Source organism: Gallinula chloropus (assembly GCF_964237585.1).
Source record: "Gallinula chloropus genome assembly, chromosome: 4".
Lineage (NCBI taxonomy): Eukaryota > Metazoa > Chordata > Aves > Gruiformes > Rallidae > Gallinula > Gallinula chloropus.
Genome location: NC_140088.1, coordinates 39,428,609 through 39,448,945, shown reverse-complemented (window position 1 = coordinate 39,448,945; position 20,337 = coordinate 39,428,609). Strand labels below are relative to the sequence as shown.

At 54.8% G+C, this 20,337-nt stretch overlaps 2 protein-coding genes and 1 long non-coding RNA gene across 3 annotated transcripts; 1 reads left to right on the top strand and 2 right to left on the bottom strand.

Moving 5' to 3' along the window:
* Positions 1–1,042: 1,042 nt before the first annotated feature.
* SIRT3 (sirtuin 3) lies at positions 1,043–4,828 on the bottom strand. The gene is made up of 6 exons (XM_084263416.1): positions 4,759–4,828; positions 4,147–4,379; positions 3,885–3,985; positions 3,557–3,718; positions 3,008–3,217; positions 1,043–1,868 (listed from the first exon to the last, which is right to left on the bottom strand). Exons 1-6 carry the CDS (start codon positions 4,803–4,805, stop codon positions 1,848–1,850), a joined length of 774 nt encoding a protein of 257 aa, XP_084119542.1. The 5' UTR covers positions 4,806–4,828; the 3' UTR covers positions 1,043–1,847.
* Positions 4,829–6,252: 1,424 nt separating this feature from the next.
* Positions 6,253–15,603, top strand: PSMD13 (proteasome 26S subunit, non-ATPase 13). The gene is made up of 13 exons (XM_084262678.1): positions 6,253–6,438; positions 6,939–7,017; positions 7,909–7,943; positions 8,022–8,077; positions 8,455–8,498; positions 8,707–8,793; positions 9,580–9,751; positions 10,199–10,278; positions 10,364–10,489; positions 11,121–11,183; positions 12,067–12,147; positions 13,976–14,092; positions 14,858–15,603. The coding sequence occupies exons 1-13, from the start codon at positions 6,344–6,346 to the stop codon at positions 14,951–14,953; spliced, it is 1,131 nt and encodes a 376-aa protein (XP_084118804.1). The 5' UTR covers positions 6,253–6,343; the 3' UTR covers positions 14,954–15,603.
* A 2,161-nt stretch (positions 15,604–17,764) lies between these two features.
* Positions 17,765–19,275, bottom strand: LOC311191747. Its single transcript, XR_014617300.1, has 2 exons — positions 19,111–19,275; positions 17,765–17,988 (listed from the first exon to the last, which is right to left on the bottom strand). It is a non-coding gene; the product is annotated as an uncharacterized lncRNA (long non-coding RNA).
* Between the last annotated feature and the right edge of the window lie 1,062 nt (positions 19,276–20,337).

Here is a 20,337-nt window from a genome sequence, read left to right as displayed (position 1 = left end):
ACCAAGTGAGGCATCAAGCGCTGGCGCTTGAGCACTGCAAAGCCGCCTTACCCTGAGCCCCGCGATGCGAGTTTGCCAGTGTCCTGCCCGTGCCTTTGCAGGGCTTGGCGCTGCTTTTCCCCGTGAGGTGAAAGAGAAGTTGTCTGGAGACAGCAGCTGAGACGAGGGAGGGCGAGAGGCTTTCTTCAAATAGACAGTCGAACACAACAACTAGCAAAAACCTCACCCCAGTGCAGAGCGCTTCCCATGCACAAGGAGAAATTGGGCGTGCATCGTTAACGCAGTGCTCCTGAGATCACTGTGCTCCTACTCTCATGCCTTGCAGTGGAGGAGCCTGGCCAGGGGTTGAACTAGGCCTGGGGTGCTTCTGTGGTGGGGGTTCCTAAGGGCCTGGACTGAAATGGCACGTCACCACCGTTTTTTAATGTGAGACTTCTGGAGTGATGTGGGAGAGCTAGCCACCTGCTTTTCCTGAGGCCACGTGTTCCAACGCACCGCAGATGACTTGGATGGACAAGTCTACTTGTCCAAGTGGGAACTCGCTCGTGGAAGCAGCTAGGACACCAAGCACCCAGCTCTTCTTTTTAGCTTTCACTCCCTCTGCTTGGGCTTTCTGGTGCAGCGTTAACTGTGACAGTGCCACAGCAGGAAGCACTCTGGCCTTTGTGGTGGTTTAGAGCTCCTGCCCCGGCATTGCCTCTAGAACAGGTGCTGTGACAAAGGATGCACCAGCCAGGGCCACCTGGGTGTGACTTCCCCACAGGCAAATTTGGGTGCTGGGGAGATAAATTAATCCCTTTTTGCAGGGAAGAGGCTCTGCCACAGCTGCAATAGGCAAAGTATGTGGCTTGGGCACACCTGGGGTGGAGTGGGCTGTGGCTGTGGTTCTCCCAGATGGCCTCTCCCTGGGACCAAGTTAAAGAGGAAATGCACTTGTCTGTGTTTAAAGATGAAAAAAAGGAATAACAAAAGCAGGGGTGGGGGGGAACAGGATGTGTTCCAGCACTCGGCAAGGTCAGAAGTTTACAGAAAAACCCTCAGGTGACACTGGCAAAAGAATTAGAACTCTCTTTATTATTAAAATAATTAACACCACTGATTTAAAACTCTTCCAGCAGACTGAGTTGGCATTCCTGGCCATTCTGCATTTGTCCCCTGATTCACAGAGATTTTTTTGCCTGAAGAATAAACACTACAAGTCTGCAGCACCTGAAAGGTTGGGACCAAGAGACAAGTATGAGGAGGAGGCGTGGAAGGAGCTGGGAGATGCTCAGTCAGGTGGAAGGAGCTGGAAAACTCCCTCCAAGGCAGGAGCCCTGCCCTTCACAGGGTTTCAGCTCCTGCTCCTTGAGAACCAGGCGCTCTGAGGTTGGATGGCTGAGGAAGACCCAAATGGCAAGCAGGATATGCGCCCCTTGGCCGACGGACAGGCACGAGCTCCCAGCCACTTACTGGTAAAGCTTTCATGGCTGGATGTGGTTGTGGTATGCTGGTGGGACAGCCTCTCCTAGAGGGTGCTGCAAGGAGGCAAGCTGAGGAGGGAATGGTGCTCAGTGGCTACATCAACAGTCCTGAAGCCTCAGGTAGTAGGAAAACCTTCATGCCCAGAACCAGTCTGCAGCTTGGGCTTTGCTGCCTTCAACCTCCCCTCTTCCATTGGCAAGGGTGTCCCTGCTTCCAGGCTGGATTGAGCTGTGAGTGTTCCCTTGTCCCCAACCCAGCTCTGCGAGGATTTGTGCAAAGCTAGATGGCCTCTTCCATGGCTCCCTGCCACAGTCTCTTTCTCCAGGCACGATGTCTCTCTTCTGAGCTCCATGTTGCTCTCCAGCAGCACGCTGCCAGCTGTCCTATTTGTCTTTTGCATCCAGCTAAAAATAGACAAGGGAGCGTTCGCTGGGTGTTTCAGACCTTCTGGCCCCGTCAGCTCACCCACGATGCTTCCTAGCACCAAAACCCCAGAGCAAGGAGGAGTTTGTTTTTTCATTCCCACCCACATTTGCATCAGCTTTATCCATCAGGGATCTGGAGCAGCACAAACCTTAATACCAAAGGCCAGTTGAGCTCCTAAAACGCAAAAAATCCAAAACCTGACCAAAGGGCCAATAGAGTCACTCCTATCCCATAATCTGATGGAAGAGCAACCTGAACACTAAAAATCAGGATTCTTAAAGCCAGATTTTCTCTTGGATCAGGAGAAGTCCTGTATGGACAGAGTTATGTATTAAATACAACTGCCTTTGTGGTACGGTGAGTTGGCAGAGCCCTGCTGTGGGCTACAGAGTTGGGCCTTTTGACATGAGCAAAAGGGTTGGCCCAGCCCACAAGTTCCAACTTCTGCTTAAAGAAAATACAAGTTTAAAAAGCCTTTGACGTTACGTGTGGAAAAATCCTCCCAGCAGGTCTGGAGTGCTGTCATCATTAACCTTGGCCCTAAATCATGAGTACCAAGGACCCTGCTCCCCTACGGTTTCTCACTTCTGAGGATGTCAGAAGAGTGGCACAGCTGGGGAAGAGTCAAGTCCCGCTGGAGCGCAGAGCTGAGTGCTGTCTTAGGAGACTGTACTGCAGCAATCAGATCTGGGCACCAGGATTTTATGGTTGGGTGTCCCAGGAAGCTACCTTTCTCAGCATGCTTGGCAACAAGCCAAAGAACCAGATGAAATAAATAGAAAGCTGCTCTGCAACCAAGGGGGTCGCTGCTTGAGGCAGCCCTGAAGCCTTCTCGTTCAACCCAAAGCCTGGTCCTTCCTATTTCAGCTGAGATTGGCAGATCTGCATCCTCTGTACCTCCCCTCAACACTACAGAACCCACTGTGTAACAGCTTTGCTTGGTTTTTTTGTTTTTAAAACCTTTTTTGCACTTTTCTGTGATCCTTTTTCTTGGAAAGCAGACTGCAGGTAATGTCTTTAGTGCAGGTCTAACCCCAGACCTGCTCCCCCCTAGAATAACCCCAGCACCAGGAGAGAAGCAGCTGAGGGACAGATGGAGCTTTCAGCCCCTTCCCACCTTTTTTCTTTCCTTCTGAATGAGCGTTTGCATCTCTTCAGTCCAGCCCAGAAGCTCCACCAGCCTCTGGACCCCGCTGACCACATCCCCCAGCTGGGCTACGTCATTGTAACGTTGCTGCCAGGCAAAGGGTCCCACGAGATCTCGGTTGATCAGGACTCGAGGAACGGAGCCTCGAACAGCCCCAGCCAGGCTGGCAAAGGGTTCCACCTGAGGGAAGGCAAGCCGAAGGAGCAGAGAGGATCACCCTGCCCAGGGGCACTGCGGACTGAGCTTGCAGCTGCCATGTTTAACTGCTCTCCCACCGTGCACTAAGCTACCCCAGCTTTTGAGTAGCTCACGGGTGTCACCAGTTACCTGGTGGCCTTTGTGCTACAAAACTGGCCTCTTGCTCTCTGGATTTTGTAAAGTGCATGCACCCCGTTTCTTACCCTGCCACCCCAAACTGCACCTCGATAAGCCAGTGTCTCGCCTTTGACTCTAAGCCCTCTCTCTCTCCTCCTAAATCCCCTCTTCCCTGCTGTGAAGAGGTTCCCCTCAGTGCCAGACCTCCAGGGATGTTCCGATGACGAAAAGCAGGTCCGCCATGGGGAAATCTGCCACGTGCAGGAAGAAGCGCTGTGGGAGCTCCTCGCCAAAGAACACGATATCAGGCTTGACAACTCCAGTGCAGACAGGACAGTGAGGGATCTTGTCTGCCATGACATCTCCCTGCAATGAGAACACCCACCAATGCTCGTTATGGGGCAGCGTGTACCTGCACAAGCAGGGTGAGAACCACAACACGTCCTTACTGCCCCATCCAGACCCTCCCCTAAAACCTCTTGACAAAACAAACATCTCAAAGAACTTCGCACTAATCTATGTGGCCACTCACCCTGAAGTCCTCTCCTGGGAACGTCCTGCGGCAGACCATGCAAGTGGCAGTGGCAAAGGTGCCGTGAGCTTCCACCAGTCTGTCGGGAGGGATCCCAGCAGCTGGAAGACAGGGTGTGGGAGAGGACCGGCTCAATGTGAGGTGACTGAGCCGGGAGTGCCGTGTTCGCTGGGCGCTCCTCTGGTCCTGCCTCCCGCTCTGCTTCTGCCCCTTATCTATCCACGGTGTGCTGCTACTGCGAGATGGGGAAGAGAGCGCTCACCTCTCTCCAGCCCATCAATGTTCTGGGTGTAGAGGCGCAGGAGGAGCCCTTTGTCGTGCAGGAGCCTCAGGAAATAGTGGGCGTAGTTGGGGCTGTAGTTGCCAGGGTAGAGCTCCTTGGCCAAAGTGAAAAAGGGCTTGGGGTTGGCAAAGAAATACGACAGCTGGAAGATGGCTTCTGGGTAAGGGATGTTGTACTGCTCAAGGTTACTGTAGAGGCCGCTCCCTGGGGACCTGTGAAGAGCAGAGAGCGGGGCCAGCACTTGGGATGTGGGAAGAGGTGCCAGGCCACGACACGACAGAGCAGCCAGCCAGGCCCTTGGGTTCTCTCCAGCTGCTTTGAGCTGCTGTGTGGCAAGAGCGCGGCTGCAACCGCCTCTGCGCAGAGGGAGAACCCGCCTCGTGTCCCTGTCCTGCTGCTACCCAACCTTCTCCTGGCTGTGGATGCCTGCCCACAGAGGGAAGGGCCGGGCCAGCTGGGAGAGCACCACATTCTCCTCCAGCTGGGCAGATGAACGAAATGAGGGGCGTGAGGAGCAGCAAGTGTTCTTGTGCTGAAGCTCTTTGCCTTCCCTGTACTGAAAAAGGACAGATGGAAGGGTGGAGGCGTTACCGAAAATCTGGGATGCCACTGGGGGTGCTGATCCCGGCGCCAGCCATCACCACCACTCGGCGACAGTCCTTCTTCTGCATGAGCTCTGCCACGTCCCGCAGGGTGAGCTGCTGCTTCCCACCATCACCTCCCCATCTGCCCCCTCCGAAAAGGGCTCTGGCCGCAGCAGACAGCGAGAAGGACCTGATCCCTGGGAGCCAGCTGGGAACAGAGGGAAAGCACAGCGGGTCACGTGCTGACAGCACCTGCAGCTGAGAACTGCTCAAGGGTGGAAAACCACCACAAAAATTTCAGCTGGCAGGACTGTGTGCCAGTGCTTAACAAGGAGAAACCTAAGCCTTAGTCTAACCCCCGGATAGATACCTTCCATGGTGCTTCCCTGGTACCCCAATGGGGTGGGTAGTGTTGGCAGGGCTGAACACAGGGCTATGGGAAGGGTAGTGCTGGGACTTGAGAGTCTTGCGGTTGATGTACACTGCTCTTAGGGTAAGGAAAATTCTTTCCTCCATCCCAAGGTTGGGAAAGTTTCTGACAAGGTGACGCAGTCACCCTGGGACAGTGCTGCTGGCTTTCGTACTGGCATTTTGCCAGTCCTGTCTCCTATGGAGGGCTCTCCCCTGGTGTAAATGCCAACACCTTAAAGGAATAGTGTCGGGATGGGGCTGAGAGCAGTTGCTATCGGCTCCGGGAGCAGCTCTCCCCGGACAGTCAGCAGTGCTGGTGCAGGCCCTTGGCGGGGGAACAGGAAGAGCCAAGAGGAGCCCCTGGCAGCTGGCTTCAGCCGAGCTGAAAGTGCCGACGGCGACCTTGTCGTGGTCGCTTCCCTGGAGCCGGAGCCACGACCTGGCAAGCACGGCTCCTTCTCTGGCGCGCCAGGCTGCTGCCCGAGCCCCCAGGGCTGCCGGGGCTGACCCTCTGCCTCCCCACGAGAGGCAACGTCCTGGCCCCGTCGCAGGTCTCTGGTTCCCTCCCGCCGCAAGGCCCGGCGGGGCGCGATGCCGGACGGCCCTACCTCGGTCCTCCGGAGCCAGCCGCCCCCCGGCTGTCTCCAGCGCCGAGGGAGAACCGTGCCGGGCTCCCCGGGCCGCCGCCATCCCCGGGGCCGCGCTCCCGCAGGCTTCTCCGCGCTGCAGGAAAGCGCAGAGCCCGTGAACGGGGGCGGGAGGAGAGGCGGGGGGGGGTGGGGGTCAGAGGCCCTCTCAGGGCCCGTACCCGCCGCCCGCCCCTCGGGCCTCACCCGCCGCCAGCAGCCCGCAGCCCCGCCGCATGCCCCGCTCCATGGCCAGGCAACGGCCGCGCCGCCACTACCGCACTGGCCCGAGCAGACAGCGGCCCGCCCTGCGTTTCGGGGCGGTCGCTTCGGGAGGCCGGGGGGAGGCGGGGGGAGGCGGGGCCGGGCCGGGCTGCGCCGTTGCTATGGTAAGCGGGGGGGGGTCGGTGCGCCCGGCGCCGCGGAGCCTGACGGTACCCGGCGCGCCCCGCGCCCGCCGGAAGTGAGTGTGCATTTCCGGCGGCGCGCGGGGCCGTAGCGCGCTGCCCGCCGTCCCTCTCTCTCTCTGTCTCTCGCTCCCCTCCCGCCGCCGCCATGAAGGACGTGCCGGGCTTCCTGCAGCAGAGCCAGAGCTCGGGGCCGGGCCAGGCCGCCGTCTGGCACCGCCTGGAGGAGCTCTACAACAAGAAGTGAGGGGCGGGCGGTGGGGGAGGGGGGGAAACACCGGCCCGGGGAGGAGATCGCCGCGGTCGGCGGGGCCGGCCCGGCTCCTTCACCCGGGGCGGTGCTGCGGGGCCGCGGCCCTCCGCGCAGCTCCCGCCCGGGCCGAGCGGCCGCTGGCGCGGCCTGGCCTGTCCCGTCCCGCGAGGAGCGGCGATCCGCGGCCCTACCCCGGGGTGCCGAAATGCGCCCCCCCCCCCCCCCCCTTGGGGCTGGGCATGGGTGGGACCCTCTGGCCCCCAGTCACTCGGCAGTCGCTCGTACAGTGCTGTGGGAAAAGGGGGTGCCCGTCTCCTCCCTGGGGCTGCCCTGTGTTGTCACTCTGAGGGGGGCCTCAGCCCCCCTTTTCATTTCTGACCGGTCTCCACCAGCCTTGGAGACAGGCTCTGGGAGCGATGTACAGCATGTGTTGTGAGCTGGGGGGCTGGCGTGACGTGTGAGCTTACTGAGTGACCTTCTTTTCCCTAAGACTCTGGCACCAGCTGACTCTGCAAGTTTTGGACTTTGTCCAGGACCCCTGCTTTGCTCAAGGAGATGGACTCATCAAGGTGAGGTGCCTCATTGTCTCCAAGTGCTTTACTTTTCTGTAGCAAAGGCTGGTGGTGCTGTTCTTATACTAGGGAAAAACAAGCCGCCTCTGACAGGGAAAACTTTGAGGCCTTCTGGGATTTGTGCACTGGATGTGAGTGTGTGGGGTTTGTTTGGTGTGTGAAAATCCTAAAATTAGATGTGTCTAACTGTCAAAGCTTCAAAACAATTCTTTGTTTCATCACTTAAGATTTGGGGCGTGGGGGGAGGCAGGGGGAGCCTTTTTCTTTCCCTTGTGTAAAAAATAGTTTGCAACTGCAAGCATAGGATGGATTGTTGGGCCCTTGCAAACCCTTCAAAGCATCCGGGTGCTTTTTCACCCCCTGGAAAGTACGTCACAAGTATTTCCCCTGGTGAAGATAATGGCACGCTGACCCAGCGTCCCGAAGCCTCCGTATGCCCCAAGTAGCCTCGGCTTTCACTCTCCTTGGTGTTTTGGGGCTAAAATTCAGTTTCACAGGAGACACTTATTCCTGCATTGAAGAGCTGTGGGTTTTTAGAGACAGACTCTTTTCCAGACGTCCGCAGGGAGAAGAAGCTTGAAAGCTTCAGGCCCGTGCTTACTGTACTTACCCCGTAGCAGGGAGGGGCTGTGCGGTAGTACCTGCTAGCTTGTGAGCTGCTTGAGTCGCTCCTTGCAGTTGGAAGGAGGCTGCAGAGATAGAACCATCTAAAAGGCAACAGAGTTATCTGAAATGAGCGATTTGTTGCTCCCGGACTCGGTACAGCAGAGACATTTCTGGTTTGGATGCCTGCTGTGGGAAAACAAAGGGGAACGCAGCGCGAGGCGGGTGTTGTAGCTGAAGCAGGATGCCCTTTTGCCCTGACTGTCGGTATCTTTGTGCCTACAGCTCTATGAGAACTTCATCAGCGAGTTTGAGCACAGGTGAGTGTGTGTGTGCCCGCAAGTTCTCGGGTAAGCTGCCCCTGAGGGAGGCCGTTCTGAGGGAGTTCTTTGTTCCAGGGTGAACCCCTTGTCCCTGGTAGAGATCATCCTTCACGTGGTCAGGCAGATGACAGGTAAGTGTCCTGACCTGTTCCTTACAAGCATTCTTCCAGACGGTGCCTATCGATTTTAACTGGTTAATAACAACAGCTAAATCTTCAGTATTGAGCTGTTGCCTTCCCAAAGAGGGAAAGCGCTAGCTTAAGAGAGTTTAAGTAATTGCTGCCAGGTGGAGTGGCAGGTCTACCGCTTCACTGGAGAATGGGCTGATAGCAGAAAGCCCAGCCTGTGACGGTAGCACCTTCTGACCGTTGAGCAGCGTGCTGTAGAAAAGCTGTATTCCAGTCTTCATGAATCCACTAAAAGGATATATTTCTAGGTTGAGATGTAGTTCCACTGGAATTCCTGATACTGATGTTTTGGGTTTGTTTTTCCCTCCCCCCAACTCCAGATCCCACCGTGGCCCTCACGTTTCTGGAAAAGACTCGAGAAAAGGTATTTCTGAAATGGCCCTTTCTGGTAGCCCACCTCCAGGAACCACTTTGCACGTGAGCTCATGTGGTATATAGTGCATGTGGAAACCTGTGCTGGGGAATCCCTGCTCCTTTTCCCTGTGGATTACCGCAGGAGCCCGTTACGAGTGAAACGCACCCGGCGCAGCCGTACCTGGCCCCCTGAACGTGTCGTCTTTGTGTGACTGCAGGTAAAAAGCAGCGACGAAGCTGTCATCTTGTGTAAAACGGCCATTGGGGCGCTCAAGCTGAACATTGGGGACCTGCAGGTCACCAAGGTGAGGCGATGGCTTGGGTGGCTCAAGCCTTTTGGGGGTTTGGGGCGCTGGGACACGCTGCGGCGGGTGGTCACCGCAGCGTGGGTGCGCACTTCTGTTTGGAATGAGCAGATGGGCAATCTGCGGCTCCTGGGTTTTCCTGGGAGGTCTGTGGTTCTGCTTCACAACTTGGGGGCCTTATGCCTGCGTGGGTAGTACTAGGGCCAAATCTCTGAAGTATCAGAGAGCTCCTGATGCACATGGCGAGCAGCTAATTGCTGCTGGTGTGCGTGGTTTGGAAGAGAGGGAGGAAAAAAAAATCTCTTGATAGATTCCAGCTCACAGCTTGGAGGGTCTCACAAATTCAGTGGTGTGCACGCCACTTGCTGGCGCGCTGCTAACGACGCCCCAGTTAGTGTACTGGTTCCTGTGCTAAGCACGTTGGTGGCTTCGTCTCTTGTCATGTTTTGGAACTGTCTCTTAGAGCTGAGATGAGCTGCAGGGCAGCTGTTTGTCTCTCGGAGCAAGTACAGGGTCTGGTGGGTGTAAGTCTGTGTGTTCATGTGTGTAAGGATGGCTGCAGGCCTGGCTGTGGGCTTTGGGGTGGGGTTTTGGGTTTTTTAACCTCGCTGCTGTGTAAAGGGAGAAGGCCGTTGTGTTAACGCTGTGATTGCAGCTTGGGCTGTACTCCTGAGAGGATGTTACTTCTGGGCCACACCGGAGTGCAGCGGAGAACTGGAAGGCTTGGGAGCATGCATGTGCATGAAGTGAACCTTCTCCTCTAACAAACAGGTTTTCACCCTCTAGGAGACCATCGAGGAGGTTGAGGAGATGCTGAACAACCTCCCTGGAGTGACGTCGGTTCACAGCCGCTTCTACGATCTCTCCAGCAAGTACTACCAGACGATTGGAAACCATGCCTCTTACTATAAGGATGCTCTGCGGTTTCTGGGGTGCATTGACGTTAAAGATCTGCCAGGTAACTCCTCCTTTGCCAGCTGTAACTTTCCAGTTTTCACTCTCTGATTCTTCACTTCGGTCCAAATAAACACACTGACAGAGAACAGCTTTTCTCAGCGTTACTGGGAGTCTGATGTAGTCAGGCCAGGATCTAGCTAGAAAGAGGAGGAACCCACAGGAAGAGTGGCTGAGTAGGGTTCTGCTCCTGAGCTGTCTTGAGGTGATAGGAAGGGGGAAGTGTCCCTCCAAGAAGGGATAGTTTGTTCTACTTCCCTAAATCCTTTGCTGTAGTTTCAGAGAGTGGCCTGGTTGGGCAACTGTTGTGCTTCTGAACCTCAGGCTTGGGAGGGGATGAGGAGGGCTGGGAAGGGTTTAATTCCGGCACCGAGAGGAGGGTGAGGGAGAGGTTGGCGGGTTTATGCCGCTGTTTAATACAAACTGGTTTTGTGTTGGTTTTTTTCCCCAGTATCAGAGCAGCAGGAGAGAGCCTTTACGCTGGGACTGGCAGGGCTCTTGGGAGAAGGGGTGTATAACTTTGGGGAGCTGGTAAGTCGATGCTGCCTTGCTTTGCTTGCTGGGTGTCAGGGATTGATTTTTGCCCTGTTAATGCTCTCCTGCCTGGTTTCTCCAGCTCATGCACCCTGTTCTGGAGTCCCTGAGAAACACGGATCGGCAGTGGCTGATTGACACGCTTTATGCCTTCAACAGTGGAAATGTGGAGACCTTTCAGGCTTTGAAGTCGGCATGGGGTCAGCAGGTGAGTGAGTGGCTCTGTTATTAAAGCCTATTTAGGGAGGACACTTCAATTCTGCAAGCCTTTCCCTTAAGGATTCCTGACTCTGGTGCATTGATAGGATTTTAACCATAGCAGAGTAACGTCTCTTTCATCTTGATATGTATCGTCACTTTCCTCTAGGCTCCCCTCCATATCTGGTTGATTGAAAGCTGTAAAGAGAAATCTCTCACCATCCAAAGGGAAAGCAAACAAAACCATTGTGCAGTCCTGTGCAGGACAATGATCTCTGATGTAATTTCCCTAATGCAGAAGGCTTGGTTTGCTCTCCTGTTCTGGGAAGTTAGAAGAAAACAACCGCGTTGGATATTAACCGCACTGACTCTACCAGAAATTATTGAGATCCCAGTAACTTTTGGGGTGACTTGTCCAAGGCTGTGACCTTGGGTAAGAGGTTGCCTGCCTTGTGAAGCGCTACATTTAATTCTGCCGTTCTCGGGTTGGCTTTGCCCACCGGTTTCCAGGAGGTGGGTGGGTTGTAGTGGCCTCCTCCCTTCGTGAATGAAGGTAGTGGGTCCCCAAGAGGCTTACTCCTGAGTGTAATGCACTGTTTCAAATAAATTAACTTAATTGGTGCTGTTCTATCCTCTTACAGCCAGATCTGGCTGCGAATGAGTCGCTTCTGCTGCAGAAGATTCAGCTGTTATGTCTTATGGAGGTGAGTGGAGCTCTGTGGGGTGAGAAATGGGAAGGGACCGCCCTGACTGCCTTTTGGTGGGGGTAGCACTGTGAAATACTCCCTTCTCTGTTGGGTACGTTTGTGTACTGACAGAATACTCCGAGGGTGTAAACTAGTTCCCTGCAAATTTTGCCTCTAGATGGTGCCAGAAGGCACAGACTGCTACCAAGAGTCTTGAGGGCGTCCTTAGCTATAGTTTCAAGGGAGTGCTGGGCCAGGCAGGATGTGGAGGTGGGGAAGTAAAGAGCAAGCTTGGTATCTGACGTAGTAACTCTGGAAGTGTCTTCCAGCGTAACGGAAGTTTCTAAAGCGCAGCTAAAATTGTAGTTTCCTCTGAAAACCTTTTCCCTGGTAGGTAACCCTGAATGAGAAGCTGTTTCTTTCCTGTTGCTTGGAGGCTTATGTAACCAAATAATGTTGGTGGATAAACCTCCCTGGCCTTGGATCTTTTTCAAAACCTTGAACACTGAATTGCCTGAAGTGTGTTTATTTGCACCCGTGTACCGCTGCGTGCGTGTTAATGCACGTACACGTTCCGTGTCTGGTGTTGTGCTGTGAGTGAGTTCCACCACCCATAGGTACTCTGCTACTAGGGGTTTGCTGCACACTGGGATGTTTCAGCTCGGGTCCATCTGCCTTATTTCTGTTTGAATCTGCTGGTTGGAGCAACAAGGTGTGTGTGTGTGGGGGAGCAGTACTACTCCTTTCTGCTGCCGTAAACTCATTCCCTTTGGAGTGTTGCTGCTGCAGATGGAGAGCCCAGCGGGGCAGTAGGAGGGATGCTGTGTGCAGTGTTGGGGGGGGAAAACCACCTGGAACTGTGTGGGATTAGTTTGGTTTTGTTTTGTTTACTTGAATGCAGATGACGTTCACCCGCCCAGCCAATCACAGACAGCTCACCTTCGAAGAGATTGCAAAGAGTGCCAAAGTCACTGTGAATGAGGTGAGTCTGGGCTTAGGCAAACGTACCCCTGTCTTCAATCCCACAGGTGTCTGGATAGACCTACCCCTGCAGGTGTGCTCCGGGTAGAAACGTTCTCCCCTCAGGCGTTTGGAGGGTGGTTTAGAAGAAGATAAAAATGAGCTTGTGAAGGTCGTTAGTCGCAGGCGTGGGTTGGAAGGGAGCTCTGAGGCTGGCTGTTCCCACGCGCTCTGGAGGGCAGGCCTTTGGGTGAGGTTACGCAGGGCCCTGCCAGGCTGTCTGTGCTATCTCCAGCAAGGGGAAGTGTCGCTGGTATTTAGTTTTTCTCACGGTGAAGACTTCTTTTTTTCCTGTTAACTGAATGGAATCCCTGCAGAAGCAGGTCCTGCCTCTGGTCTCTTGTCCTTTCAGCCTGCATCCTTGCAAAAGTAGTACCTCTTCCCCCCTGTGCTGCCACCTTTTAGGTGCAGGAATACTGGGATGATATGTCCCCAAGCTGCCTCTTAGCTAAGCTGAGCAACTAAAATCTCTTAATGACATCATGTTCTCAGCCTCCCAACCTTGGTAGCACTTTTCTAGACTCCAGTTTGGCAGTGTCCCCCTCCCATAAACCAGAAGAGAGTGATGCAGAACCAGATATGGGTTGCAGGTATTGTCTGACAAGTGGCGTGTGCAGTAACCGCATCCTTTGACCTGCTGGCTGTGTTCGTGCTAATGCAGACCAGGACATGCTTCCCCTTTGCTGCTGCAGGGGTACAGTGCTGGTTCTCCCACAGTTTGCTGTGCCCCCTGCCCCAACTCTGCTCCTTTCCATCGGTGTCTGCCCTGCTGAGTACATTCATAGTATATCACAGACCTCTCTGGCAGAGTGGGAGACTCTGTGCTTGCCTTCACCTTATTGATTCATGTTAGCCCAGTGTCTCCAGGTCTCTCTTCACAGTAGCTCTTAGTTCCAGTACATCTGCCTCTCCCTGCTGGCTCAGTGTCATCTGTGGAATTGCCATCCAGCTACCTTAAACATCATTAAAGATAATTAAATAGTATTGGAGTCGGTATCGACCCCTGAGGAGCACTACCCATGAGCAGCTGCCTGCTCAACTTCAAGCCACAAACTACTGCTGTTTGAGCTCAGTAGTTCAGCAGCTTTTCCTCTTGTCTTGTGGTCCTTCTGTCCATCCTGTAGCTCGCCAGCCTGTCGGCAAGGATGTGGTAGAAGGTCTTGTTGAGCTCTTAGAAAGGAAGTTACAGGGGCAATGGTTTTAAGCTAGAGCAGGACAGGTTTAGATGAGACATGAGAAAGAAGTTCCACATCGTGAGCGTGGTGAGACACTGGCACAGGTTGCCTACAGAGGTGGGGGAGCCCCCATCCCTGGAGACATTCAGGGTCTGGGTGGATGAAGCTCTGAGCAGCCTGCTCTAGGTCAGGGTGTCCCTGCTCACTGCAGGGGTGGGACTGGATGGCTTTGAAGGCCCCTGCAAACCCAGCACAGCGTGGGGTTCTACAGGTCACCTACGGTGCTGTCTTCGACCGCTGGGTAAGTTCGTTAATTTGAAAAGGTGGTCATGCTGGTTGAGCATGTCTTACCTGCAGTAAATCCATGTTTACTTACCCAATTACCTTGTTTCTCCTGGGATTTCAGAGTAAGGAAAAGAAATCTGCTGTTAGGGAAAAGAAACCTCCCCTGGGGATTTAGACGGTGAGTCTTGAGGCAATGTTAGAAGCTGAGAGAGGCGGCGGCTGCCCTTGGCTCTGCTGTGTGTGCTGAATAGTCTCCCACAGGCTAGTGCCATTCAGAGAGAAACAGGGTGACTCCTGACTGTCTCCTTGAATCCTTTCTTGTATTTCCAGGTGGAGCTGCTGGTGATGAAGGCGCTCTCGGTCGGCTTGGTAAAGGGCAGTATTGATGAGGTCGATAAGAAGGTGCACATGACATGGGTGCAGCCGCGCGTGCTGGACTTACAACAGGTAACGAGCGGCTCGGGCGTTAAGGCAGTGCTAACCTCTTTACCTGGGCAAGGTGACCTGGAAATCAAAGAAAGAGCTGTGAAGGATCACTGCCCAAGAATCAGGCTTCTCAGTGCTTCTTGGTGGTGCTCGGGGAGCAAGGAGGCATGTCTGCCTTCCCTTGTCCCCTTTGAGGCTGCTGCTTTCAGCTCTTTCCCTGGGCACTGGGTGTGTTTTCTGTGGGTGCTTTGCAGCAGGCAGGTAGAAACCTGACAGGAGATTGAATAGGATATTAGTGACGGTTCTCTTCCGAACGCCACGCAAACCACCCTAACCCGCCAGTGCTACAAGTGCGATTTCCAGGAGGGTGCAGACATCAGTGTGGCTGCTTCAGGCCTGAATACATGAAGCAGAAAACCTTGGGAGTTTCTGGATTGTGGGTGGCACGCTTGTCTTTGGGAGAGAGAAGAGTGGGGCGATAAAGAGTGCTGAGCTTCTTGAGTCCATCTAAATAATGCTGTAGGAGACTGCATAGGGCAGGGCACCTTTAGCTTTTAAAAACCCAACAGAGCAACATGTGGAACGCTAGCTGCAAATAATCCCTTTTGTGTGCTTCAACTTAAACATGAACATCACTGTTTTGATGGTAGAAGATAACAGGTGGTGTCTTTTGTGGAGGTGTGGGGTTTTGAGAACTTGTTTGGGATCTCAAGTGCTTCTCCTTGAAGGTGAATGTTCTATTGCCAGTCATCAGGGCCATAAAGTTACTGTGGACTTGCCTTGCAGATCAAAGGGATGAAGGACCGCCTGGAGTTCTGGTGCACAGATGTGAGGAGCATGGAGATGTTGGTGGAGCACCAAGCTCATGACATCCTGACCTAGAGGACCTTGCACTAACCCAGGAGAGTAATTTCTGCTGCTACTGACCCTGGCAGCATGCGGACCGCTGACTGTACTGAATTCTGTTGAAATGGGGGGTGGGTGGGCAGAGGGCAGAGCAGCTCTTTGATGCTTGTTCGGAGGAGTAAGTGGCCTTTTGCCGTGTAACCCTTTGGTGCTTGGAGTCAAGATTTCCCTACGAGCCAACATTAGTGGCACTGACCATGGGAGCTCCCATCCTGCACGCGTCAAAGGAGGATGAAGGCTCCACAGTGGTTGATCTGGGAGGATGTTGTTGGAGGAAGCGGTAAAGGGGGAGTGGAAGCTCTTTCTGAGAAGCTTGAGAGGTGCCTGCGTGGTATTATTTGGTGGTGTTGGCCTTAGGAGGATGTGACCTCTCTGTCCCTGCAGCAGCCTGCAGGAAGTGCTACTGAAACCATCTTTCTCCCTTTGCCCTTCTTCTCCACATCCCCTCCTCCTTACCTGCAGTAAAGGGAGTGTTTACTCCATCAAAGGGTTTCTGCCAGGATGGTTGTTCAGTGGATGTGGGGGTTAATCGCTTCGGGGCGTGGTTGTCTTTTTACGAACACGTTGTGCTGAGTGAGGTGCAGCAGTATCGCTGGAATAAACTTCTCTGCCTTCCCTTTTCTGTAGTTCCGTGTGTGTCCCCTTGGTAAGGTGCAGCTGAGCCTCTGGTCCCTTTAGCAGTACGCTTCCCCCTGAAGTTTTCCATTACAAACCCCTCCCTGTCCACAAACAATGTGGGGGGTTTGAGTGATCTGTTTGGCACCCCAGGGTAGGTAACCCACTTGGCGTGTGGCGCCTTGGTACGCTCGCTGGTGTCGGGCTGCTTTCCTGGGAGGGAAACTGTGTCACAATGCCTTCTCTCGGGTTGAGGAAGCATTGCTGCCTAGGTAAAGCCCGAAAGGATGAGTTCTGTGTTCTGCTTTTCCCTTGTAGTCACTTACTGTAAAAGCTTTCTGATGTAATTGTTCCGCCCTGCTACTGCTGCGGTGTCTTCAGAGGGACACAAGGTAATTGCGCCTGTGGAGAAGTCGCAACAGGTGGATCTGAGGTGGGACTGCCTCCCAAGTATGCGGTTGGATGCACTGTAGTGCTCATTAAGGCAGTGATGGCCAACAACCCTGAGGTTTGACAGTAAATTGAACCCTACCTGGCTGAACATCTTGGGACATCAGTGGAGCTTTGAACTGCTGCTGGGTCTGCGGTTGGCTCTTGCTTCCCAGTGCCGGTTTGATTGCCGCTGGGATTCGAGCTCTCTGGGTGTCAGTGTGACTCTGGTGTCACTCGGACGGTTTTTATTCAACCTTGGTGAGCTTTGTCTAGTTTGTGGTCTTGGCTCTGTGGGTTTAATACCAGCGATGGGAGATAAGAAAGCGAGCATGTGGCTGGCAGCTGCTCAAGGACAAGGGTGTCTCTGGCCAGGGAGACTAAGCTTTTTAACACCAACAAAAATCAAATTGTCAGACCTTATACCTGGTCATCCTCTGCCCGCCTGCCTCCCGGGTCACCTCTGGCCTAAATTTCTTCTTGGTCTGGAATTTGGCTCTGAATGCCTGCCCATTCACTGCCCAGCCCATGGCATCCATTGCCTGCTCTGCCCCTGTTTGTTCAGCTGTTGGAGCGGGCATTAAACCACATCGCTTTCTCTTCCTCTGTTGTGTGGTTTGACTTCCCCAGTTCGCGTGTCATCTCTGCAGAGGCTTGTTCCTGATGTCACTTTTACTGACCTCAGAAGTGCAGGGTGGGGGAGGCAATCAGGAAGAATGTTTATTTTCTACCAAAGGACGGGAGAAGGGCTTTAGAAAGGACTGTCTCCATGGCAGTGTCATGTCTCCATATGTAAGGAGCAAAGGAAATGCCAGCCCTACGCAGAGCTGAGGCCTGGTAGGGGCTGCTATGGCCTTAGAGTATCACAAGCACCCGCAGCATTGCTGTGAAAACACGCTGAAGGCTTCTCCCTGGAGGGTTGTGACCGCCCTCCTGTGTGGCAGTGCTGCTGGTGTGAGTGTCCAGCAGCTCCCTGGAGTGCGGGGGAAGATCTGCGCTCTGCATGAATATCCTGAAATGGTCCGCTCGTCGCCCAAGCTTAGCATCCAGGAGAGACCCTCCTTGCACCAGGTCCTTACCAGCCCAAGGAACCAGAAAGCTCTCCTGGAAGGTTCCCAGAGACCATTGCACGCCCATAGAAGCCCCTCAGTGTGTGTGGAATGACAGTTGGTTCCAAGAATTAATGCGTATGTACGTAATGGCGATGCAAGCTTCGGGCAGATGCATCAGGGATAGAGGTCCCCCATGTCCCCAGTGCCAAATACAGCAATGCCTGCTCTTTTACATGGGATGCTAAAGAGTTTCATTCCCTGTTTCGGTGGTGGTATGATGGGTATTTTGAAGGTTTTTCCGAGGTACTGGAATTAAGATTTGCTACCCAAACCTCCCCATGTGGCGGCAGGCACTGGCTGCCCTGAGGTGTGGTGCATGTCTGGGGGTGGGGAGGCTCTTCGTGCAGAAGAGGGGTCCGATGCGTGGCAGCCCCCCTGTAAATGTCACTTACAGCCCTTGAGGATTTTCTCATTGGGGGTTTAGCTTGATTTGGCTTCCTAGCCCGTTCAGGGAGTGGTGCCTTGGGGTCTGGCCTGTAGTTTGCTGTGACTGTGACAGGTCGAGGCTCCTGCTGGAGCCCACCATGGGTTTAGAGCTGCCAGGATGGTGTGCTGCCTGTGGTACGGGGTCATGGAGCCATTCCCTTGGGAACAAGCCCGTGGCTGAAGCAAAACCAACAAGCCATTACGCTGAATGCTAGTGTGAATTTTAATGCACAGGCTCTGAGGGCTCCTTCCTGGTGAAGATCTGTTCGGTGGTCGGATCTTCACCCATCCTTCTGCTCTCAATGGCGTGCAGGTGCTTCGTGCCAGGTCCTAATCCGATCTCCCCTTGTAGTGCTCTATGTGCGCCAGGATCCAGGCAGATGGTATCAGTAAGCACGCGGACATCACGGAAAAGGCAATGGCTTGCTCCTGCCCATGGGAGAAGAGACAGAATCAGAGGGGTGGCAGCACGGTTGGGGGGGGTCCTGGCAGCTGCTGGTGCCACATCCAGCTCGATGGATCGAGTGCACTCAGCCATGCTCCACGGTCTTCCACTGCCCCACAGAGCATCCATCCGACAGCCACAGGGCAGGAAAGGGGAGTTTGGGGCAGCACAGCCGTTTCCACCAGCAGTGGCTGGAGCTAGTTGCTCCCTGGGTGTGTTTCCATCTGTCTGTTTCACTGTCTCTGTACTCCCTGGGACTTCAGAGCAAGTTGTGACCTTCAGTCAGCAGAGGCTCTGCTCTCCTTGCCTGACTTTCAAATGATCTTGAGGTGTGAATGGCAGCCAGCAGCTGCCTCTCCTATTTCTGGTGCATGAGGGCAGTGCTTAACCCTTTGCACCCTCACTTTTCTCCTCTCTTTTTGAACTTGGCTGGAAAAAGCGCCTCCGAACTCATGGAGAGCTTAGTGTCCAACCTCAGGCAGGCAGCTGGGGAAAACCTCTGTGAGGAAGGGGAGGAGGTGAAACCCAGACAGGGTTTCTGGGAGAAAAGCTCCTTTTTCCAAGCTCATTTCTCCCAGTCCCAGAGGATCCATGTAGCAGGAACGGCTCCTGTTTCAGTGGGGATCATCCCCAAAAGGACCTATGTGCCCTGGCTCTGTGACAATGTGGACCCCAACCCTGCTGACGGGGATGCCTACTTTGGGGTGAGTGTCCCATGGAAATGGGGGGAGAGGGGCCCAGGTCTGTCCCTGAGCTGGCAAAATGCCTTGGGGGACAGCCAGTGCCACTGCTGCCCCCTCCCCAAGGTCCTCATGCTGCGCTATGGCTTATCCTCCCTGGGTACCCTGGGCAGCCAGGGACCCTCTGCAGGTGCCCTGAACCCCAAAGGTTAGAAAAGGGGGCTGAAGGTTAGAAAAGCAGGAGCCTGGAGGGCTTTCCCCTCCTTTTTTTTATTTTCCCTCCCCCCTTTCTTTTCTCCTCCTTTCCCAACAAAAGTGCTCTGGCTGTAAGGCAGAGAGGGTTTTGCGCCCTTCTGACTGGGGCATCCCCTGGGAAGCAGATGGGTCCCCTCTCCCATTTCAGCCCCCCCCCCACCAGCTACTCACAGCAGCAGAGACCGGATGTTCGGGTGGCTTGGAGCTGATCAGCGCCCGGGGGACCCTCGGGGTCCGCAGCACGGCAGCCAGCAGCCGGGATCCCCGCTGAACGCCCCACATGGCAGCGGCAGGGTGAGCGCGCCGCTCTTCCCACCACGGCTGGACTGCAGCTGCCCAGCCTGTCACTGCTGTCACCGCCCCCTCCCGCTGCCATCCCTGAGCACGGCAGCAGCGGAAGCCCCTAAATGGCAAGGTGTTCCCAAATCGCCCGCTGCTTGATGCTTAAGGGAAGAAAAGAGAATTCCTCTTTTCCTTGGGACTACCCAGCTTCACACACCCTTGAGTACAGAGCCCACATCCTCAGCTGGCATGCTGGGACCCCGTTGCCATGCTCCACCCAAGAGCAGGCCTCTTCTCTCAGGCTTTTTAACACCTCAGAACGCAACATCTGTCCTTCTGAAGGCAGGTGCAGATGTGGTGCCTGCTCCTTGCTGTCAGCCATGAGCAGGACGTCGCTTGTCCCTGCATGGAGATGGCTTCTTGGTCTTCCTTTGTGGCTTGCTGTTGGTGCAGGTTTTATCTCGTGCATGGCGTCTGTCCGCCAAGCCTGGCGGTGACAGACCCGCCCGGGTGCTGCTGAGTCTGTCACTGGTGTTGGATCATCTGATTGTGAGACCCCCTGGCAGTGCTGCCTCTAACTCAGGGGTCCCCAGGACAAGGAGGACATGGAGCTGTGGGAGCCAGTCCTGAGGAGCCCTGGAGATGATGGGAGGGCTGGAGCCCCTCTGCTCTGGAGGCAGGCTGGGAGAGCTGACCTGGCTCAGACCAGAGAAGAGAAGGCTGCTTCTGGTGAGAGCTCCAAGCCCCTTCCTGTCCTTCGAGGGGCTCCAAGAGAGCTGAAGAGGAGCTGGTGCCGAGGGCAGGTATTGCCAGGCCCAGGGGAACAGCCTTCAGCTGCAGGAGGGCAGCTGGATTTGAGCTGGGAGGCAGAGATCCTTCCTGGGGATGGGGGAGGCCCTGGCACAGGGTGCCCAGAGAAGCTGGGGCTGCCCTGTGATCCCTGGCAGGGCTCAAAGCCAGGTTAGATGGGGCTTGGGGCACCATGGGCTGGAGGGGTGTCCCTGTCTGTGGCAGGGGGGCACTGGAGGTGAGGGCTGAGGGCCCTTCTATCTCAAACCAATCTGGGGCTCTGTACATTGAGCTTCCACCTTGCCTGACCTGGGAGCAGAGGTGGCT

What these genes read in the sequence shown, in the direction of transcription:
- SIRT3 (XM_084263416.1), bottom strand. Translation starts at nt 4,805, where the DNA reads ATGGCTGGCGCCGGGATCAGCACCCCCAGTGGCATCCCAGATTTTCG. An exon ending in CATTGATGGGCTGGAGAGAG is followed by an intron (nt 3,986 to 4,146) that starts GTGAGCGCTCTC and finishes CCTGTCTTCCAG; the next exon opens with CTGCTGGGATCCCTCCCGAC. An exon ending in TTCAGAAGGAAAGAAAAAAG is followed by an intron (nt 1,869 to 3,007) that starts GTGGGAAGGGGC and finishes GTCTATTTTTAG; the next exon opens with CTGGATGCAAAAGACAAATA.
- PSMD13 (XM_084262678.1), top strand. Translation starts at nt 6,344, where the DNA reads ATGAAGGACGTGCCGGGCTTCCTGCAGCAGAGCCAGAGCTCGGGGCCG. An exon ending in ATCAGCGAGTTTGAGCACAG is followed by an intron (nt 7,944 to 8,021) that starts GTGAGTGTGTGT and finishes TCTTTGTTCCAG; the next exon opens with GGTGAACCCCTTGTCCCTGG. An exon ending in CGTGGTCAGGCAGATGACAG is followed by an intron (nt 8,078 to 8,454) that starts GTAAGTGTCCTG and finishes CCCCAACTCCAG; the next exon opens with ATCCCACCGTGGCCCTCACG.